Source organism: Petaurus breviceps, unplaced genomic scaffold (assembly GCF_028583685.1).
Source record: "Petaurus breviceps papuanus isolate PSGF00001 unplaced genomic scaffold, PetGlider_PUasm1.0 470, whole genome shotgun sequence".
Taxonomy (NCBI): Eukaryota; Metazoa; Chordata; class Mammalia; order Diprotodontia; family Petauridae; genus Petaurus; species Petaurus breviceps.
Genome location: NW_027186350.1, coordinates 1,276,060 through 1,298,911, shown reverse-complemented (window position 1 = coordinate 1,298,911; position 22,852 = coordinate 1,276,060). Strand labels below are relative to the sequence as shown.

The window sequence follows — 22,852 nt, the reverse complement described above, 5'->3', positions numbered from 1 at the left end:
GGGAACCACAAAGTTGGGAGAGAACACAGCCAGGGTGGGTGAGGAATGGCTTCTGGTCTCCAGTGCCCTCCATGACCCCGCCCCACACCTGTCCCATCACCTTTAAAGGTCTGTGTGAGAAATCTGCCATCATTTTCTACAAAGAAACTAGAATATCATTTTCTTGCTGTCTGTCCGTTGCAAGACAAGTACTCTATTAATGGTGGCGTTCCATCTCCAGGTATACAATTAATGTTATCTCAGCTTTACTGTAAAATATGAGTAATAACTGATATTTAATGATTTGTGACACTTAGATTTTTCTTCCTAAAAGTCATATATTCTAAATAAGTATAAATTTTATATTTATCTTTCAGTTATCCACATTTGCATTATCCATGGCAGAACTTTAACTTTATGCTTCCATTAACTATCGTGTGACATACTTCTAGTCTGCTTTCCCACTTGTGCTTCAGGAATGCAAATTAATGTTAATATTAGCCTAAGCCTAAGAGAACGTTTACTATTAAAACAAACACTACCCCTGAACATATAGTTGTCCAACATTTGTGGGACTTAGGGCACTGGATCCCCTGCCCTATGGATGAATATGGAAAACTACAAATAGCTCTAGACCCTACCCCAAATCTTTATTTTTAATAATTCTGATCATATTTAATTTAGCCTAGAAAACAAGTAAAACAACACATTGCACCGATAAAAAAAAAAGTTGCAGTTTCTATGAGAGATTAGTCTCTTGCATATGTAAAGCCATAGCACGCTTCAGAGATTTCCTTTTCCTTCGAAAAGTGCAAGATACAAAAGAACACAGCAGAGAAAATTACCTGACTACATCTGGATGGTAGAGAGACAAAGAGAGTGTCTAGCACACTGAAACTTTTAACAAAATTAAACAGTTTATAATAAATCTATGTATGTATACTAATGGTAGTAATTGATAAAACAAGTTAATAATATACAGTATTTATGACATTAATTTTTTTTGCTTTCTTTACATACTCCTGTCATCTTCGATTTTCCATGGTTCACTGCAAATCTCCAAAAATTTCCATTTAATTATGGATGGCCAAGAGGTAAATTACCAAAACCATGAATGTGAAACCCACAAATGTAGAGGGATGACTGTAATATATTCTAAAACCAAATAGAAATTCTGATTTTTGTTAGCCTTTCAATTAATCCATATCATTGAGAGTTAAATATTTGCAAAATCTCACTTGTGCATGAAACAGATCTCATGGAGGCATAATTTGAGAATTCTGATTTCTACCTTTGCCTCCTTAGTCCTAATAGCATGCACATATAGTGTTGATTTAGCAAGAATTGTGCTAATGTTACATAGTCCCTGGCCCATGTTAAAAAAAAAAAATCTCTTTGTAACAACTTAATAGGCAAAATTGTTATTGACTTTAAATATTTGCCTTGCAACAGAACAAAATAGTTAAAGAGCAATAATTAAATTTTATATTTTACATTATTTTATTTCAAGACAGTGTCATGAAATCTGTGGCAGTTCTACATTCATGCTTTCCATATAGGGAGTCTTCAAATAAGCACAAGACCAGGGATGAAGGGGTTGCTAAGCTGTCTAAACAGCTAATATTACTGATTCTTGTGTAGGTATATGGCTCCTCCCAGCCTGGAAGCTTAAGGGTAGAAGAGAAGCAGTTCTTAGCTGGCTCTGGCCAGTGCTTTTGCTGTTCAAAAAGAATAATAATAACTACTAAATCTTCAAGGAAAGGCAAAGGCAGTTGCAATCTCTGATTTTGCTCTGGAAAAAGTGACTTCTCTTCATCCTGGCAATCATTATCTTGCTGGGGCCAAAAGGGAGAATAACAAAATCTCTGTTATCACCAGTAAAGAAGAAAAATCATTCTCTAGGAGGAGCCAAGACTGCTCCCTTTTTGTAAATTAAATTTTACTTTAACTTTGAGCAACTATGCAAGTATTCAAATATATGAACAAGAACAAAAGTTAAAACACACAAAAAAAACCCATAAAAGTATAAACATTTTATCTGCATTCTTCATTTTTTGATTCATTCAACAAGATTGTACTTTTTGTGATAAGGTGTTCATTGATTGAGTGCTATGTTAAATGGATAAAAATACAAATAATAAAACTGTCCCTACTCAAATTTACATTCTATTGTTTTCCTATTCTCCTTTCTTCATTCTTTATTAACTCAGAGGTTTCCAACAGTTTTAAAAAATTTTCATATTTATTATTTCTTATGGCACAGTAAAATTCCATTACATTAATGTACCACAGTTTATTTAGCCATTCCTCAATCATTGAACAGCTATCACAAAAAGTGCTGATATGAATATTTTGATGTATATAGAACCTTTCTGTCTTTAACCTCCTTGTAGTATGTGCCAGAAGTGAGTTCTCTGGGTCAAAATGTTCATTATGAATATTTTCTTTGAGGAAAAAAACCCAAAACTCTGAAGGTAGTAGACATGGTAAGTACTGAATAACATCACACACACACAAAAGAAATTATTATATTTTAAAAGACAGGAAATGTATCTTTTCTGTTGTGAGAATTATTCCTGAATAAGCTGTCTATGTAAAGTGAGACTATAGATTTATTAGAGCAAAGTTCAAAATTAATAGAAGCTAGAAGAAAGAGTAGACATGGAGAGAAAATGGTGTACAGTTAAAACAAATCAAACCTGATCTATTTAAACAATTTATTGACTTTGAATTATGGAACATGGAGGAAAGGACATTGATACTGATTATAACAATTTCATAGGAAATTTGAACAATGTGAATCAGTTGTCATCAAAAGGGGACAAAAAGAGCCTAAAAAGTCAACAAACACTTGACATCCTAGGTAAGTGGAAAGTGTCAGGAGCCAAGAGCAAAAAGCACAATCTTGGAACACAAACTCACATGTGAAGCCGTGCAGAGAACGATAGTAGAAAATTAGGATTAGTACTGCAACACCCCCCCCCCCCAAATGCCAGCAAGATGCAGTAGAAGGAAAAATTAATTTAAAGATTGCTTGGCAAGATCAAATGAGGTAAAATGTAATACTCTGCAAACTTTAAAGCCCTAAATAAGTGGTTGTTATTATTATTTCCTAATGAAATAAAATTACACCAAAAGCATTCAAGGATGATAAATACCTATTTAACTATGTAATTGATGGAAATCTCTATAAGAATTTTTAAAATAACATATTTCACTATCAAGGACAGTGGAATGCATATTTGGACTGTTGACATCACTAAAGAATCAAAAGTGGGGAAAAATAGGTGGATGAGAAGATAAATATATGCAGAGAAGGTCTATGCTGTAGGCAACACAAATTTGAGGGTATTGAGAAATTCATTCCTAAGGTTTCTAAGAGTAGGCAAAATTTCAAAGACTTGGCAAACATCTTGGAACTTTTTTGTTTCTTAAGGCAGCCAAGAGTACACCAATAGCTATTTAACTATCCCATCTCTATAAAATATTTGTGAGAGTAATTTCCCCAAATATCAAGATCGACTGTCATGAGGGTATTCAAAGAGAATAATTGGCAGGCATTTATGAACAGTATTCTGCATCAGATCACATCTTCATTACACAACTAACTGAAAGATGTTAGGAAATGAAGATCCTTCTGTGCTCATTTTTCTACTGTAAAAATACATAAAATCTAGTATTTAGCAACATTTAAAGATCTGTCCTTTCTCTGTGCATCTTAAAAAAAACAATCTTACAAATTTATAAATGTACCAGCATGTAGAGATGATTGAGTGATGAACATCACTCATCCTTTTTCATGTGTCTTAGAATTGCCATAGAGGTTTCTGCCAAATGAATTAAGATATTTACAACATGGCACCTATTCCAAACTACTTGTCTATTTAATCTTTACTTTTGTTTACCAAATTCCCACTATTACTTGTAGGAGAAAGAATATTGGGCAGGTAAACTTTATAGGAAGGAGGCTAATTATTTTATTAGCTCTTTGCATAACTACTGAGAATTGAAATTATATCAAATATTAATTTTTAGTAGATTATAAATCGATGTTTATAAAAAACTTAAAATTTTAAGTAGTCAGAATTTAGTCTTTAAAAATATTAATTAAATCTCTATTTTTATAAGTAATAGAAAGATACTATCTGCATCCAGAGAAAGAATTGATAAATAGAAATATACATAGAATAATTTTACACATATGTACATGCATATATATATATATATATATACACAGACACACACCTATTTGTGTCTAATGGGAAGGGGAAAAAGAAATTTACATGATAATTTTGTTGTATATTTAAAAGGAATATCAAGTTGTACATAGTAGATTTGCGGTTTCATGTGCAATCATCTTTTTTAAACTTAATTCTTATAGAAATCTTTGCTTCCAGAAATCAAAACTAAAATAAAATTTAAAAAATAATATAATAGAAAGTAGTCTCTTAAGAAAGTTGGTTCATGTTTTAAATGAAGAAAAATACTTTCTGAATGAAAATCAGAAAAGTTCTAGAGAGAAGTGTATGATGGACATGAACAAACTGCAACAAATGGTGAACAAAAAACTATGAAGGAGAAGTGTAAAGGTTGTCATATGAAAAATGCGTAAGTAAAAAAGAAAATGAGCTAGTTAAGTGTGTAAGAGTAATAATGCATGGATAACTTAATCCCAATTGCCCTCCAAAAAGCAAAAAAAACCTCCAAACAAACCAAAAATAATGCATGGATAGTCTTCACATTCCATTTGCATCCTTACTATCACGAGAGAACTTAACATCCTTTTCACTGCCTCCAGTATATTGGATGTGGTGAACTTTATGTAAGACACAAGCAGAAGTCCCATAGAATGGATAGGCATAGATGACTTGTGATCTGCATTGTTGGAAAAAACAGCCGTAGTGATGGAATCACAAATACTATTCGAACATTTTGAATATATTCATCACATCTTTTGATGCAATAACATTTTAATGTACTCACCATGATTTATTGATTCATTCTCTAATAGTTGAATATATACATTATTTTCGTCATTTTGGTATTACAATTAATGCTACTAGATATATTTTCCTTTGTCTTTTGTCCTATCTCTAGGGTATAAATATTAACATAAATTTATATAAATGTTATGTTATATTTATAACATTACTTAATTCTATGTATAATATTTCTGTTATAAATATATTACAAATATAATACTAGGGTATAGTATTAGAATCATTGGAGAAAGAGGAGGGAATAAGCCTTTATTATATGTAGCAGGCGATGTGTTAAGGGCTTTAGAAATATCACATCCTACAACAATTCTTTGAGATAAATGCTATTATTATCCCCATTTTACAGTTAGGAAACTGAAACAAACAAAGGTTACATGACCTGCTCAGTGTCCCACTGCTAGTAAGTGCCCGAGTCTGTAATTGAACTCATGTGTTCCTAACTTCAGACCCTAGCACTCTATCCATTGTACTACCTAACTAGTTCAAAGAGTGTGAGCACTTTTGCAATTCTTGTACAATTAAATATTATGTTCTAAAAAGGGTTCCACTGACAGTGTATTAATAGACCTTGTTTTCCCCTAGGGAAATGCCAGTGTTGAATTTTAGCATCTTTTACTGTTTGGTGTGTCAAATTGGGGTATCAAGTGGCATCCTTTTGTTTAAAAAAAAATCATTTATCTGAGTTAACACTTTTTCAGGGGGTTGTTGATATTTGTATTTAAAGCACAGAGCTTTTGTGGGGTATGGACCACATGTGAGGCTTAAGAGACTCTCAACAGTTACATATGTTTGTATGGCTAATTCTGTGACTGTGAGCAAAATTTTATTATCTTGTGGCTTGGTTTTCCCATCATTAAGTTGAGAATTATGACTTGCTTTGAGTGTAGCAAAAGCATTTCGCAAACTTTCAATAAATACAATGGAATCTTTTTTTCACAACCTACTCCAGAATAGATTTCAGTATAAGATGAGTAATTTTTGGACCATGTCTGAAGGAATTTTATGGAATCCAAGAAACTTAAGGGAAGAAACTTGAAGGTGATCTAGTCCCATTTCCTCCAGCATTTTTACTGAATTGTTATATAGCTTCATTTTGAAACTTACAGTGATAGACACAAGCCAGCATATTTCTCTGTTGGATGGTCCTGTTAAAAAGATATTGCCTTTATATTGAGCCCAAATCTCTTTGCCTTTAACAAACACTTCATCTTCAATTTCCATTGATCCTACATCTTGCTATTTGGAGTTACATAGCATAAAACTTTTATACAGTAATCCATCAGATATTTGAAGATAGAAGTCATGTACCCCATTGCCTTTTTCTTCTTGAGGGTACCAAAAAGAGCAGGAAAGCTTTGTTAAACCTACTGTACCCAAAACATCATCCTGAGGCTTAGAATTTAGGCTGAGTGTTCTAGGAAAGCAATTGGATTGAGATGCTTCTCCATCATCTGTGCTAATGGATAGAGGAAGGGCACCAATAAACCAAATCTCTAAATTTGCAGTAATTTTAACATTAATCCAGGAAGAGTACTGTGGTTGTTTTGTGTGAACAAATTACAGATTCAATTTTCTTCCTTTTCCTTTACTCCTTTCCTTTTTTTCCATTCCATTTTGTTCTGTTCCTTTCTTTGTTCTTATGAAGCGTAAGATCATTAAAAAGATGAACTCTAGTAGAAAGAAAACAGATGTAGGGAAGTCCTAAAAGGTTCCCATCCCGAAAAATCAGTCACAAGTGCTGACTGTGATAGTGTCTACTTAAACACTGAACTGAATGGATCTAAATCTTAAATCCTTGATAGTTGTGATATTTATTTTGTAATATCTTAATTTTCTACAATTTTAAAATAAGAAGAAAACCCCTCCCACACTTCTGCTTCCCTTACTCTCCTTTTCCTTTCCTGAATTATAAGCACTTGGATTTTTATAGAAAAAAAATTTCATTTAAAAAATAAAGATGGGCACTCCTTTTTTTTTTCCATAGCTCAGATACATTGGGTCTTAATTTATTACTGTGGATTCTTTTGGCAAAGTATAAAAACACATGTTAAAATGGAAATTTCCTGGAAAGTGTATAATTTCTGTTATTGATATAATACATGATAAATTCATTTACCTGATTACTAACTACTATAACAATGTAACTTGACATTAAAAAATTTTGTTTTAATTAGACTAATAGGTACATACAAAAACTTGAGTGGAAAAGACCCTTGAAATGAAATTCGTTGCAAAGAAAAAAATTGTCTTGACATAACATTTTTCAAATTGCTTGTCATTAATGAAATATCTTTCTCTCTGACATTTCAGGCAATGTTTCACAGAGCAGCAGAAGAATTCTGTTCAAAACCAAGCAGCAACGCAATGAATGAGATGGACACATCAGATACTCAGTGGGGCTGGTTTTATCTGGCAGAATGTGGGAAGTGGCACATGTTTCAGGTATCTCCACTCCTTTTGTTTAGCAGAAGGGTTTTAGATTAGATATCAAAAGAATTTTTGATTGAAAGACTTCTAGGAAAATTAGTGTGAGTACAGTAGCTAAAAGAAATTAAGAAATAGAATAATTTACCTAAAATAAACCTAATAAATGCTAACACTATTTTTAATTGGAATTTTTGTTTTGGGAATCATAATATAGTGTTAATAAATTTGGGCCTCAACAGATTTAGATTTTGTGGGTGGGTGAAATTTTTTGCATATCTGAATATGACTAGTTTGAACCACTCAGTGAAGTGATTTTTAAAAGTTTAATAGTATTTTGTTTTTTTTTCCCCAGCTATATGTCAAGAAAACTTTTTAGGATTCAGTAAGGTGATTTTAAAATTTGTAAGATGCTGGACAAAGTTTGGATGGTTATAAGGCCTTCTTTTCTTGAAATTAAAAGAGAATAGACAATTTTCTTTTTTGTTAATGTGCCACCATATTCCTGAAATATGGGATGCTAGAATAGATGACCTGAGGGCTTTATTATTTGCTTTATCTCTAAGATCACAGTACTGTCTCTTTGGCCAGACTATTGATTTGTTCATTTAATAAAATACAATTTTCTGGTTTGTTTTGAAGCCGGACACCAACATTCAGTGTTCCGTCAGCAGTGAGGATATTGAAAAAAGCTTCAAAGAAAACCCCATTGGGTCCATCTCTTTTACCACTTCTAAATACAGCTACAAGCTGGACTTCTCAGGTATGTTTCCTCCCTAATAGTTGTATAGTGGTCATGTTGATGAGGTAATGTCCACAATATTAAGAATCTCATAATTAGCTAATCTAACCTCTGAAATTTTATGGTAACATGCAAAACATGAAGAAAAGCTGCAGTGCTTAATAATACCTACTTAATAGCAATTTTATTTCCTGGTGGACAAAACCCAAGAGTTTGGAAGGACTTCAGAGGTAACCTAGACCAAACACTAATCTGAAGAATAAATAGCCTGCATCATATCTTTGACATGTGGTCATCCAGCCTCTGTTAGAAGTCCTCCATTATTAGTACTTCCCAATTTTAGACAGCTCTAATTGCTCCGCCATTCTACCTTCTTTTAAGCTGAAATCTTAGATCTATTGATCTTAAATCTGCCTCTCAAATCACAGTATGTAGACATTTTCTTATATTAATAGATACTGATGTGTATAGAGATTGTAATATACCTTGAGTTCATCCCTTTTGCTCATCCTCCCAGCATCCTTCAGGAACAAGAGCAAAATCAGGAGCAAATTTATCTTTAACCTTGTAAAGAAGAAAAGTTTTCCTCCCACAGATGAGATTTGGCACTGATTTCTTTCTCATGTTATTGCGCTAAATTTTCTCAAAGTTAGAACTTTTGCATGTTACAGTCACTTTTGTGTCTTAAATGTGATACAAAATGAAGGACCTAGCATCGCCGGTATCTTGTGAAATTAATTTGTATTATACACACCTAATTTAAGCAGCCAAGATACAGTCTTTTGAGAAATCTTTTTATTGAGATAATTAATAGCCACGAGATGAAGTTCTCTGCCACCCCCCCCCCCCAAGTACTTTGAGATATTCTCAAAGCACCGTAATTCCTGGTTGAGATATAATGCTTAAATGTCTTTGAGGTAATATTTTTGGAGTTTGGCATTTGTGTGATTTTGTTCCCCCATCTCTGTATTCAGTGATGAAGCAGATGAATCTGACTACTGGAAAGCAGCGCTCCATAAAAAGAGCCCCTTTTTCCATCACTGCATTCAGGTAAGAGTAAAGAGAATCAGAGTACAGTAGTTTGCCCACACCCCCCTCTCCCCTTCACCCCCGCAAATACTGACAGTTCTGTCTTTAACTTTTAACTCCCATGTTAACTTTATCGTACAGTCAGTCCCCTCTCTGCTCTCAGGCCTGGCGGCAGCGCTCAGCACCTTTCCTCCACTCCACTCCATCCCACCCCCCAACAAAACAAAACCTTTAAGTTAAAACCAGAAGACCTGGCCCGGTCTGCCGCCGCCGCCTCAGCGGACCTTCGGCTTGGTGGTGGCGGCGGCGGCAGGTCCTCCGATTCAGTCATAGCTCACCGTAACTGTTGCGCGGGAGAGATCTTTGCTCTGCTCCAATGCTGTCTGCCGGCCTGTGTGTCTGTCTGTTAGCAGTGCTTGGTTAAACGCGTCTGTCCCGGACTTGTCCTCCAGCCGTGTGCTGGCCCCCACTTGAGGGCTCAGTGGCGCGCCCAACCTCAATCCGTGGTTGATCATGATTACCCACAGAAAACTAAACTATGGATAAGGGGGGAGGGGGGGAGGCAAGAAACTTCTGTATAGTTTGTAGGTTTGTTTTTTAATATAAAAATACTTTTTCTCCCTCTTCTCTCTTTTAATTAAACTCAACAGAACACATAACACTCTGTTTAATGATAAACTCTGTTAAATAGTGATTATGTGTACCTGTTACGAGTGCACTGGCCGGGAGTCAAGAGGACTTGAGTTCAGTACGGGCCTGAGACACTTACTATCTGTGTGACCCCGGGCAAGTCAGTTAACCCTGTTTGCCTCAGTTTCCTCATCTGCAAAATGAAATGGCAAACTGCTCCAGTATCTTTGCCAAGCAAGCCCCAAATAGGGTCACAGAGTCAGAAAGAACTGAAGAAAAACAACTGTGTTTCTTTTATATATGCAATAAGACCATAATATGCTTTAGCTATGTTCTTTTTTCCTGTTACTCTTTTCTTTATGAAAGAAATTCTAGAACAAATTATATAGTAGTTAAGAACTGCTTGATAATTGTGTTAAAGCCTGTGAGGTGAGTTTCACAAATGGGGCTCGAAAGGACCTCTTGAAACCCGTAATGACAACTTATACTCATATAATGCTTTGTAGTTCCGAATTACCTTTCATTATTTTATTTGCTCCTAACAACAATAGCACTATGTTAGGTAAAGCAAATGTTATTATCATGATTTCAAAGATGAGGAAAAACAATAGGACTTTTCAAGGTCACACAGCTTGAACCTAGGACTTCAACTGAAGTATTCAGATTTCAAATCCTTCCTACCTCCCAGCCAAGTCATGGGTCATCTGAACCCTCACATCAATTGTCTGTGTTACTTCTAACTCCATTTACTTAAGGACAAAAATAAAAATACTGAAGGATTTCCAGGAAATATGACAATTTAGGCAGTAAATTTTCATTTGCACAGAAGCACAGATTTCTGTTTTCAGGTATTGCATTTCAGAAACATCTTCCTTTTTGCTTAATTATTCTTACAGAGTTTTTTTCTGGACCCCAAAAGGAGGATAACAAATCCTAGAAAAGAAAGAGAAATATTTTTGTTATTTACATTAAATATGATTGAGAAGAACATCTTATATTTTTCTACTGTTTTAAAATGACTCATTAAGCAAGTATTGAAACCTCTCTTCTTTCCCAGGGCATTTAATATGAAGCTGAATGTTATGCTAGAGAATTATCTGTAGAAAAATAGCTCTATGCTATTTTTTCTCTCTTGTTTTTTTTTCAATTGATAAATGTTTGTATCCTCTCCCTTACACCTCTACACTGGAGAAAAAAATTTTGGGGGGGGGTTGTTTTTCTTTTAAACTTAATTAATTAATTTGTTTTTAGTTTACGATATTCAGTTTTATAAGCTTTTGAGTTCCAAATTTTCTCCCTCCTCTCCTCCCCTCTACAAATACCTTCACATTAAACATTAGTCAAGTTGTAAAGAAGGATTATAACTGATGAAATGAACAACGAGAAGGAAGAAACAAAAACAAAACAAAAAAGAGAGAGAACAGGTGGTTATCCTGGAGAAAATTTTAAAAAGGAAAAAGAAAACCCTTATTATAAATATTCATTGTCAAACAAAACAATATCTCACATCAGCCATGTTCAGAAATATGTCACATTTTACATATTTAGTCCATCTCTCCTGTCAGGAGGCTGGTACTGTTTCATCATCAGTTCTCTGGAATTCTGGTTGGTCTTTGTGTTAATCAGAGTTTCTTAAATCTTTCAAAGTTCTTCATTTTTTACAATGCTGTTATTAAAGGATAAATTGTTCTCCTTGTTCTGCTTACTTCACCCATTATCAGTTCTTTTAAGGCTTCTCAGGCTTTCCTAAAGCCACTGCATTCATCATTTCTTACAGCACAATAGCATTCCATTATATTTACATGTAATAATTGGCACAGTCATTTTCCAGTTGATGGATACCCCTTTAGTTTACAGTTCTTTGCTACCACGAAAAGAGCTGCTATAAGTATGTTTGTACATATTGAATCTTTTCTTTTCTTTTTTATCTCTTGGGGGACTAGTCATTGTAGTATAAATGTATCTCATGGTATGTGTAGGGTAGTAACTTTTGGGGCACAGTTCCAAATTTTTTCCTAGAATGGTTGGACTGATTTACGATTTCCCTAACAGTGAATTCATGTGCCTGCTCTTCCGTAGCCATTCCAACATATGTCCTTTACATTTTTGTCAACTTTGACAATCTGATGAGTGTGAGGGAGGATTACAGCGTTACTATAATTTTCATATCTGTAATGATTAGTAATTTTGAACATTTTTTTCATATGGTCATTGACAGCTGAGATTTCTTCCCTTGCAAACAGTAATATCCCTTATAAATTTGAATCAATTCATTTTATATATTGGAAATAAAACTATTGCCAGAAATTTGCTACAATGATTTTTTTCCCTAGCTAACAACTTTCCTTCTAACCTTAGTTCACTGGTTTTGTTTGTGCAAAACCTTTTTTAATTTTACTTAGTCAAAATTATCCAGTTTATCTTCTGGGATCCTTTCTGTTCCTTATTTGATCCTTGGATCCAAAAAGTAAATGCTTTCTTACTTTCCTAACTTGTTTAGGATGAGATCCTTTATAACTAAGTCATGTAAACATTTACAGCTTGTCTTGGTATATGGCTAGATGCTATTCCTAAGGGGAAATTTGGGAAATATTGCAAGTTTTTCTATGCAGTTTTATATGATTTTTGTTTATATTTTACTGTCATTGCTTATTAAATGTTATTGAGGATATCCCCAAACACATGACAATATAGTGGTGATTATAGAGATTGTACAGAATATAGAATGTTAATACCTTTTCTTCAAAGAGTTTATGATCTGGAAGTAAAATGTGAGCTAAGAATAGAAAATCAACAAAACATGTATGTAGATAACACATTTTGAGTATGGAAAGCTTGTAAATGGAGTCAGGTACTTTTTTCTGTTTCATTAAGGACAGTTTGAGAAAAATACAGAGGTAGGATTGGAATTGGGTAGGAAAGGTTGAGTAGTAACAGAAGGGGAATGTGTGAAGAGTTTAGAATGCAATAGAGGAGGGATTCTTAACCTGGGGGCTGTGAACTTGCTTAAAAATATACATATGTGTGTGTGTCTATCTTATCTATCCATCTGTATATATGTATTTATATGTATATGTATATATGTATTTCAACATAATTGGTTTCCTTTGCAATCCTATGTATTTTATTTTATGCATTTAAAAACATTCTCAGAAAGGGGGCCATAGTGCTTTACCATTTCATAGTCTTCTTTGGCCATGGCCAAAAAGATCCATGATTCAAAAAACATTAAGAATCTCTGCTATAGAGCATGAAAAGCTTAAACTTAGAAGCTGATTATTCTTAGAATTAAATAGAGGGCTTTGTAGATTTTTCATTTTTTCATCTTTCAACAAATATTTTAATGGAATACTATATGGAAGTCACTCTTGTCAGTTGTTATAGGGGATACAATGCTAAATAAGAGATAATTACTGTCTCTTATTATCTAGTATACCTTATTATCTAAGGAGAAAAGATAAGAAATGTACATAACACATTGGATTTTTAAAATTGTTATAGTTATTGATGCCAGAAATGATCCTTTGGAGATTCAGAATAGGAAGAGATTATTTCCAGTTGAGTTGATCAGCAAAGAATTCATGGAAGAGGTGGAATATGAGTTGGGCCTTGAAGGATGAATAGGATTTTAGTAGGTGGAGATGGGTAAGGAAAAGAAGCCATTCCAGGGGGAGAGTTGAATAGTGTAGAAGTCAAAAACACAAGGTGTATTTGGAGAATGGCCAATAATCTGCTTTGGATAGAGTAAGAGAAATGTGTAATGTGGCAATCAATAGTGGCAGATAAGGCTGGGATAATAGGGTCAGGTTGAGTTATGACAAGCCTTGAATGCTAGCCAAAGCCTTCAGATTTTACTAACCAGACAATGGGGAACCCTGGAGGCTTTTTAAACAGAGAAGACTCTTAGTTAAATTTGTCTTTCTCTTTCCTTGTAATCTCATTTCCATAGCAGAAAAACCTGGGAATTTACTAACAACTGGGCAGTTATAACCAAATATATTGATTTAAAACAGATTGTAAACTCCTTGAAGGCAGAGATCATTTTGCTTTTTTCTCTATTTTCCTAATGCCAACCACAATGCTCTGCACATAGTGGGGGTTTAATAAATATTTGTTGAATTGAATTGTAACTTGCACGTTGGATTTGGAAACTTTCCACTAAATTTCTACTCGGAGGCTTCACATTTCTCCAAAAATCAGAACATGAGAATTTAGTGTCAGAAGAAAGTTGGCAGATAGTTACAATCAGTTTCTAATGTGTGGTGTTTTGTTTTGTTTTGTTCTGTCGTTGTGTTTGAAGTTATATCTGTGAAAATGAGGCTATTCCTGTGCCATCCCATTGGGAGAATGTGAATACTGAAGAACCGTACCAGGTAAGAGCAGAATTTCAGTGCTTAATATGCACAATAGAACTTGTAAAAGAATAAAAATACATCACTGAAATTATGCAAACCTCTTTTCCAGCTTATTCCTTTGCACAAGCAAACGAATGAATACAATGAAGTTGCTAATCTCTTTGGGAAAACTGTGGATAGCAACCGCATTAAAAGAATCCAGAGGATCCAGAACCTGGATTTGTGGGAATTTTTTTGCAGGTGAGATTATTTCTTAGCTCTATCTTCTTATATGCATAATAATAGACTACATGTTTTAAGGTTATGCAAACACAAGTGTTTTAAATGAATTTTATTTTTTAAGACAGCCAAAAAATAAAAGAAAGAAAGAAAAAGAAATCCTATTATATGACTGTGTAGCCTTGCCTCCCACTTCTTGTTTTGTCCTTATTGCTTGGTACTCAGGTTTGTATTTACCTAATAGTGGATAAAATATTTTTTAATTAGGTGAAATGTAGCAAACTGCTTGCAGCATAATGCGTCAGTATTGCAATGTGATAGTTAAAAGTCTAATAAGCATTTCCACCTTTGCAGATGGAGTTAAATGCAATTAAAAACAAATCCATTCTGTCTGAAATTTGGTATTGAAAAAGGAATTTGAGGACCATCATGGCTTTGTTGATGTGATTTTGGCTTTGATTTTTTTAATCAATAATTTTTTTTCCCATACAGAAGACAAAACTAATCAAGCAAACTCATATACCTTCTGTAGTGTGCAGTCCTCCAATACAGTTAAGCAAAAGAACATAAAAGAATGATTTCAGCTGAGAGATGGTGCATGTAACCTTACTCTTTTGTAGTGTACTCTTTTAAAAGCAGAGAAAGGTGTATATTTTAACTATAATAAGTTGGTGCCAGTGTTATCTACTATACTTACCCTGAATTTTATTTAGTAATTTACTTATTTACTTACAAATAATAATAGTAATCAGTGCATGTATTGTTTATTTGGTTTTATTTTCTTTATTATGCATCACTTCATACAAGTCTTTCCATATATCTTTGAATTTATATTCATTCCTTATGGCACAGTACTATTCATGCCACAGTTTGTTCAATTATTCCCTAATCATTGGGTGATTAATTTGTTTCCAGTTTGGGGCTACTAAAAAGAGTGATGCTATGAATATTGCTATACAGGTGCTATTTTCTTGCTGTCAGTAACCTTGGAATTTGAACTAAATTAAATTGTAATGGGGAAATATTTTTAAAATAATTAAAATCCAGTAAAACATAGACAATGTTAATATGTGATTTTATGAGTCAATATGCACCTGCAGGGATCTTTATATATGAATTAGAGATCCCTGTTTCTATTTGAGTTCAACATCACTGGTATAGAACATTGAATATACTGTCAGATGCAGTAGATGTGTTAGTTGGTTTTCCTGAACTTTTTTTTCTTTCCATTTTAATTGTTGTTACAAGGGTTTGTTTCCTGGGTAGGTGATGCAGGGAGGGGCATATTCATCAACAAATGTGATGTAAAAACAAAAGGCATCAATTTAAAAAAAAGTTTCCTGAATTGACAAGGAGGTTGTTTTAGAGCAAGGGGCTCTAAAATAGGGGTGGGGCCACTGATCCATATGTAAGCATCCCTATGGGACACATGTTGACTTAGTTTTAAATAATGTAATGTCTATGTTTCTTGTATTTTATTTACTTTGTTAAATATTCCCCAATTATGTTATCATCTGATTCAGGATGTACTCAGGAATGTTGCAGGCTGCATGTGTGACACCTGTGCTCTAGACGTCTTCCCACAAAATTCTATGATTCTTAGTTCATAGAATATATAGCTCTTTTTAAAATAAAAAACAACAACACTGCTAAACTTAACTCTGACCTAATGGGGATTGACATTTAAAGTATGATTTCATTTAAAGTTATTGTATTTGTATATAGTCCTGCCATAGATGTTGGATGTAGCAAACTAAAACATAAGACAAACAGTTGCCTTTGCTCTGATTGAACAGAAACAAGTTTTCTGTATGAAATAGTCAATCTTAGGAGCATGCAGGGGTATATAATTTTTATATGATTTCTTATGTGTTTAAGAGGAGAATATCCATTTGCTGAAATGTAATCTGTCCATTTTTGAGTTGTAATAAAAACAGGATCTTTCACACTTTTCTATTAAATTTTGCTCATTAAGAAAAATTACTAAAATATTACATATATTTTGCTTCTATTTGGTGGGCTCTTTTTTGTTTGTTTCATACTTTTAGGAAGAAGGCTCAGCTGAAGAAGAAGAGGGGTGTGCCGAAGATTAATGAGCAAATGCTGTTCCATGGTACCAGCAGTGAATTTGTGGAAGCAATCTGCATCCACAACTTTGATTGGAGGATAAATGGTATCCATGCCGCCGTTTTTGGAAAAGGTAATTATCAAGATTTCAGTTACATTTTGAATTCCACAAGGGAGACAAATATTCTTCTGTTTTACATTGTAAATAAGCATTGTTTTAAGATCAAACAAAATAACGTACACGAGCACTTCATATACTTTAAAATGTTATATAAATATCATTTATTGCTATTTTTATTCAAGGTTTTAGTTATCATCGAGCTCAAGTAACTGTCTTGAGCTCCTGGTTCTGCCTCAAAGCCTGTGGTATATCCTAAGAAATATTAGGTATACAGATATGACTAATATGTATGAATTAGAAGTAAAACTTGTGCTCCTTTACCTGATTCAGAAGTGATTCTGATCCCAGCTCTCTTATTGAAAATAGTCATCAAAAAGTATTCATTGGTCAAGTATTACATGATCTTGTATCATATTCAGTACAGTGCAAATAGGCACAGTCCCTGTCTCTTAGCTTATATACTAAAACAGGTAACATTTCATATAAAATATGCAACAAAACTACACAGTTGTAGAGGCAAACAAAGCATTTGCATTCTGTATAAGCATAAATATAAATGTTATAGGAAAAGAGTGTGGAACAAAACAAGTGATTTGCATAGTGGTGAAGTATAAGGATAAATGTCGGGAAAGAATCATTCCCTCTCTTTCATTTGTTTTTGAAAGTCTGTCTTCTCCCAGATATGCAAGTAAGTCAACAAGAGATGGGGAGAGAAAATTAAGGACTTGAGGATAGCATTTCTGGTCTTTTATTTCTTAATTCTAACTATGTGATAAATCTTTTTTCTGTGAAAAAGATTGTGAGTTTTAGTGGTCTGCATGCTCAGTATGAGTCAACAGCATGATATGGCAGACAGAAATATCCCCCAAATCCTCATGCTGTTGTAGGTTCCAGTAAGAGAGCTCTTCTGTCCAGAGCAAAGGGGACTGTCTTCCACTGTCTTCTTCATTGTTCAGGACACATTTTGGAGAATTGTTTTCAGTTCTGGGCATCACCTTTTTGGATAAGTTGGTATATTTCCAGAAGAGTATGACCAGATTGAAAAGAGGACTAAAGAGCCGGTCACTTGAGGCTTAGTTGAAAGACTTGGGAATATGTAGTTTGGATAAGACTTAAGGAGGGAAGGAAGGAAAATGTTGCTGTCCTCAAGTATTTGAAGGGTTATCATGAAGAAGAGAGAGCAGAGAGGACAGAACCAGAATCAGGTGAGGATTGCCTGCATGAACTTGGACAAGTCACTACAACACCTCTTATATTCTCAGTTTCCTCATTTATAAAATGAAAAGATTGAATTAGTCTCAAAAACTGCTTTTCAGCTCTTAATTTTTTTGTTTTATGATTCTTGTTCATGTATGGTGTAAGCTAGATGGCCTCGTAGGTCATTGCCATCTCTGAGATTACGCAAAGATAATTAGTTGCAAAGCATTCCAGTTAAAATTAGGAAGATTTCTAGAGTGCCAAGATGTGTGAAGCCTGGGCAAGGAGGGAGAAAAACAATTCAGAGAGTTCATTCCGTTCACTTAACAATAAGGGTAAAAAAATAATAACAGTGCTGTAGAGCTTCAAAACCCCCAAAATATTTACAAAGTAGACATTATATTAGCAATATTGCTTTCATACCCAATCTATTAGAGGATCCTAATGCTTTAGTCTTTATATTTTGGCATCAAACCAGGGAAATGTTTTCTCTTCTTGAATTTGAGAGGCATAGCAGATGGAGCACTGGACTTAGAGTTATTAGATGAGAGTTTGAATTCCATCTTAGACACTAGTGTGATCATGATTAAGTTATTTAACTTCTCAGAGGCTCAGTTTCATCACTATAAAATGAGGATACTAATTCTTGTACTATCTACTTCCCAGAATTATTGTGAGGAAAACACTGCAAAACCTTAAAGTGAGAGATAAAGAAGGAAAAAAAAGGAAGGAAGAAAAAAGAAAAGAAATAAAAGAAGAAAGGAAGGAAGAAAGAGCATATACTAAGTGTTTACTGTGTACCAGACACTGCCAGGCTTAAGCAAACTAGTCCCTGCCCTTAAGGAGCTTACATTGCAATGCAGGAAGACAGGCCAGTAAGAGGAGCTGAAAAGGCAGGAAAGGGAGGAGAGGCTAGCATGGAGATGGCAGGAAAGACCTGGGCCCAGCAAGATAAGAGCCATGGGTGAAGACCAAGATTCCATAGGTGAGAAGGTAGAGATAATGGACCAGTCATCAAGAGGAAGAGGCAGGGAAGTGCCATAATTACCCTATAAATGTGAGTTATTATTTCTTTAGCATTATTGGCTTTTGAAATTATTTTAGCACATACAGTAGACAGAGTGCTGGTTCTAGAGTCAGGAGGTCCTGAGTTCAAACAGGTAACTGATCTGACCCTGGGCAAGTCATTTTACATATTTGTGCTTTGGTTTTCTCATGTGTAAAATGAGGATAATAATAGCATCTACATCCTAGAATTGTTGTGTAGATAAAAGGAGATAGTATTTGTAAAATACTTTGCAAACCAAAATAGGATATGTAAATACCAAGGTTGTTTTTTTGACCAAGTGCAAAATTTTGTAATTGATAGACAGACATATTGTTGAGTTTGTAGGATCTTAGATTGAGTGCTAAAAGGAACTTTCAATGTATCTAATCCATCTGCCTCATTTTACAGATGAGAACAAAAGACCCTGGGAAATTAAATGACTTAACTGAGGCTCCACAGTTAGTAAGAGCATTAAGACCCCAGTCTTCTGGTTCCTAACCCTGTCTCTTTATACCAGACCACTCTCTCTCCATAGCACAGCAATGCAGTGCCTTATGCTGCAGGATCCCCAGCAAGTGGTGGAAGGTCCAGGCTGGGGAAAGTGGGAGGAGGAGGAGACTTAAGATCAGTAGGAAGCATGGCTTTGGATTTTGCCTCTGATTTCACTCCCACCCCACAAGCTGTAGTTGCCTCATTTGTAAAATGATAATAATAACAATTGCACAACCTACCTGATGTGGCTGCTATGGGGATCCATGAGGTAATGCTGATGTAGAGCTTTGCAAATCTTAAAAGTGCTTGGATAAATAGGAGTTAGTCTTTTCATGCCTGGCACATGGCTACATGTCCTTTTTGTAAAGATCTGCAAATAACAAGATTCAACATCTAACCTCAGTCTGTTTTACTGTATATTTTACTCCCTTGAAAATCAGAATGGTTTTCCTTATGTTCAATCAGCCTCTGAAATAATAACTTTTTTGTCCTCTTCCCTCAAGGGACCTACTTTGCCCGAGATGCCGCGTACTCCAGCCGCTTCTGCAAAGATGACATGAAGCATGGGTCTACTTTCCAGATTCATGGTGTCAACTTGCAGCAGCGTCACTTGTTCAGAACCTACAAATCCATGTTCCTTGCGCGTGTGCTGATTGGTGATTACATAAATGGAGATTCCAAATACATGCGTCCTCCCTCCAAAGATGGGAGCTTTGTGAATCTGTATGACAGCTGTGTTGATAATACCTGGAATCCAAAGATCTTTGTCGTTTTTGATGCTAATCAGATCTACCCTGAGTATTTAATAGAATTCCACTGAGCTGTTGCCTAAGTGGTAATTCTGGATGGTTCTTGCCTCTTTGTTAAACGGCATTGATATATCTGTTATACAGTCCCTAAATGTTTAGTAATCTGACCAGCTTTTGAAACAGATGTGAAGAGTGGCTTCTACCTTAAAGACGCACTGGGCCTTATGTATTTCTTTCAAAGAACTAGTTAGGAAATAAATGATGCTGTTGCCTTTTAAGAAATTAGGTAGCAAAGAAGCTTATTCAGAGCTGAAATAACAGCCTCACTTAAATATAAGCATTCAAAAGTTTTGAAAGTTTATTTGTCTGTTAACAGAATGTGGATTTCAATTTAAAGGCTAAAGAATTCCTACCTTAAGTCTTTGGAAGAAATACAGATCTTGGCATAAATGTATTGTGCTGTAATTTCCAAACTTTTGTAAGAATTTACCCTTTTTAATGTAACTCTCATGTTGTGCTGCTTTGTGTGCTTTCTGGAGAGTGAAATTTCAAGCTGTGTAGATTAAACAGATGAGAAATAGCCATAGTGCTATCATAGTTGCTGATAGGATAAAGTCAAGGTACAGTGCCCTACTGTTTCAGATTTCCTTGGGAAAGCATGCTGCAAGGCCCAGACTTGCTTACATCCATTCAGTGTTCTCTCCTTCAGCTGAATTGACAAAGGCTGTAGGCCATTGAGCCTGTAGTCCATTCACAGCTCCTCTGGAGCTGTCTGCACCAAATCCTGCTGCACAAGGTGTATATCCTGTTCTGAAAAGTGTGACTTTTTAATTTATTGCTCTGAACCCCCTCTACCCTGTTTGTTTCTTGGAGTGTCTTTTGTGAGCTTCTGAGATTTATATCTCTTTCCTGCTATTCCCCTGTGATTTATGTAACTTAGTTATATTTGGATTCTATGTGTCTCTATGTTGTATTACTACAAAGTTTGTAGCACTTTGGAAGGTTTGCTATGTACTTGTAAAAGTAGCAGTGGACAATCTTTTGAAAACTTAGGTACAATTCACAAATCCACTTTATGGAGGCCTTTTCTACATTCCATCTATTTTGATATTTCATTGTAAGGAAGAGCTGGTGCCAAACTTTTCCTTGAAAACTTTTCTCAGCTTATATGAATGCTTTGAGGGGTTGTTGTTTCTACATTAGCATCATTGGACATTTTCAGCCTGAGGTTAAAACTAACTTCCCAGCAAGATCTGGTCTAATATCCTATGGACTGTCATAGTATGGGCTGGTAAGGTAGCTAGAAATGAAATGTATGAAGAACAAGATTAGTGTTGACTAATCATCAGAAGTCATATTTTTCCTAAGTTTTTCTAATATCTGACTGCATGTGTAAGCACCACCTAAAAGAAATACGATAAATGGTACTTGCTTTGAAAACACTTGCTCAGTGCAGCAAAGCCATTTTGCCTCATAATTCTAGGCCAATAAGCCTGAGTAGATGAGGTGAGCTAAGAATTGTATCAGCAATTGTGATAGAGGGAAACAGTGAAGGAACAAACTATAAATGAATCCAGAGAACATAGGGCAGTCATTCTGCATTGACAAAGTGGTAGCTAGTTGAGGGAAGGGAGAAACAATATTATTGACATTAGGAATTCAGGGTAAGATTGTTTTGCAAAATGAGTAGTTATTGGTACCTTGAAAAATTTTCTCATTTTCCTCTCTCCAACAAGGTATATATCTTTCAACCTCAGGATGAATGCTTTTCCCATTGCTTCCATGACCATCATAATGGAGTAAATAAGGTGGAAGGTTGAGGTCTCCTGTTCCAAAATTGTGTTTAAATCCAGGCTTATCTGTGAGCCCAAAATGGGGTCCCAACAAAGCAGTGCTTAGCAACTCTGAACTTAACCAGTTGACTTACATATAGTAACCTTTTTAAAAGGTAAGAAAAGATATGTTCTATCTTGCCTAAATTTGATGAGAATGCACTGCTATTAATTTTTTCATTGATACATTCTGTTTTAACATGACAGATATTTCCCAATAAATACCCAGTCCTTACTACAAACAATGTACATTCCTCAAAGCATGCTATCTAGAACGGGATAAGCTTAATAGCAAGATTATGTCATAGCACATGAAAATTTTCATGTTTGTAGTTGTGAACAACTCAGTTAAACCTGAGTACAGAATCAGAGAATTTTACAAATGTTAGTTCTTGATTTATTGTAGTTTTTCAAAAACTTGAATTGGGAATTATCATCCACAATTGATATGATGCCTGGACTCATCCATTTACTGTCCTTTTAGTGATAAAAAAAAAGATTGTCCTAAGTTAACAGAATATTTTAAATGTACTTAGTTGAATGGTGTGAAATCTTGTTTTTTGTAATTTCTCCTTATTGGAATGTGATGAGATAGAAAGCAAAAGAGTTTGTAGGAAAACATCATTTGATGAAGCTTTGTGATGAAATGAGCAGATTGTCAAAAAAAAAAAAAGAGCACATTTCATGTTCAGAATGTAGATGTTGCTAGTAAGGAATTTGGAGACATTTTTGATAGATTGAATAAAGTGGTTTTACACACATTTGTTGAAGCATTCTCCAGTTATTCTTGAGTTATGTATGTGTGTTGAATTTGTGCCTATGAATGTATTGTCCCTTTCTTCACCATGCAATATGTAATCTTATCCATTTAGTTCAAACTTAACATGCTTCAAAGGAATTTTCAGCTTTTAGGTCTCACATTCACCCTTAAAGGTGAGGGAGGTCCCTTATCTTTACTGTGATCCCTT

At 34.7% G+C, this 22,852-nt stretch overlaps 1 protein-coding gene across 3 annotated transcripts in view; it reads left to right on the top strand.

Moving 5' to 3' along the window:
• The window catches only part of PARP11 (poly(ADP-ribose) polymerase family member 11), a 28,941-nt gene extending 6,296 nt beyond the window's left edge, over positions 1-22,645 (top strand). For 2 of the 3 annotated variants that reach the window (XM_069101470.1, XM_069101468.1), the window contains exons 2-8: positions 7,290-7,421; positions 8,046-8,166; positions 9,120-9,195; positions 14,105-14,177; positions 14,269-14,399; positions 16,427-16,578; positions 19,807-22,645. In XM_069101470.1, coding sequence (XP_068957571.1) covers positions 7,293-7,421; positions 8,046-8,166; positions 9,120-9,195; positions 14,105-14,177; positions 14,269-14,399; positions 16,427-16,578; positions 19,807-20,123 — 999 coding nt within the window. In that variant the 5' untranslated portion in view covers positions 7,290-7,292 and the 3' untranslated portion in view covers positions 20,124-22,645. Of the gene's footprint in view, positions 1-410; positions 1,074-7,289; positions 7,422-8,045; positions 8,167-9,119; positions 9,196-14,104; positions 14,178-14,268; positions 14,400-16,426; positions 16,579-19,806 lie in introns of those variants that run through there. The other variant, XM_069101469.1, reaches the window with a different exon arrangement.
• The last annotated feature ends 207 nt before the right edge of the window (positions 22,646-22,852 follow it).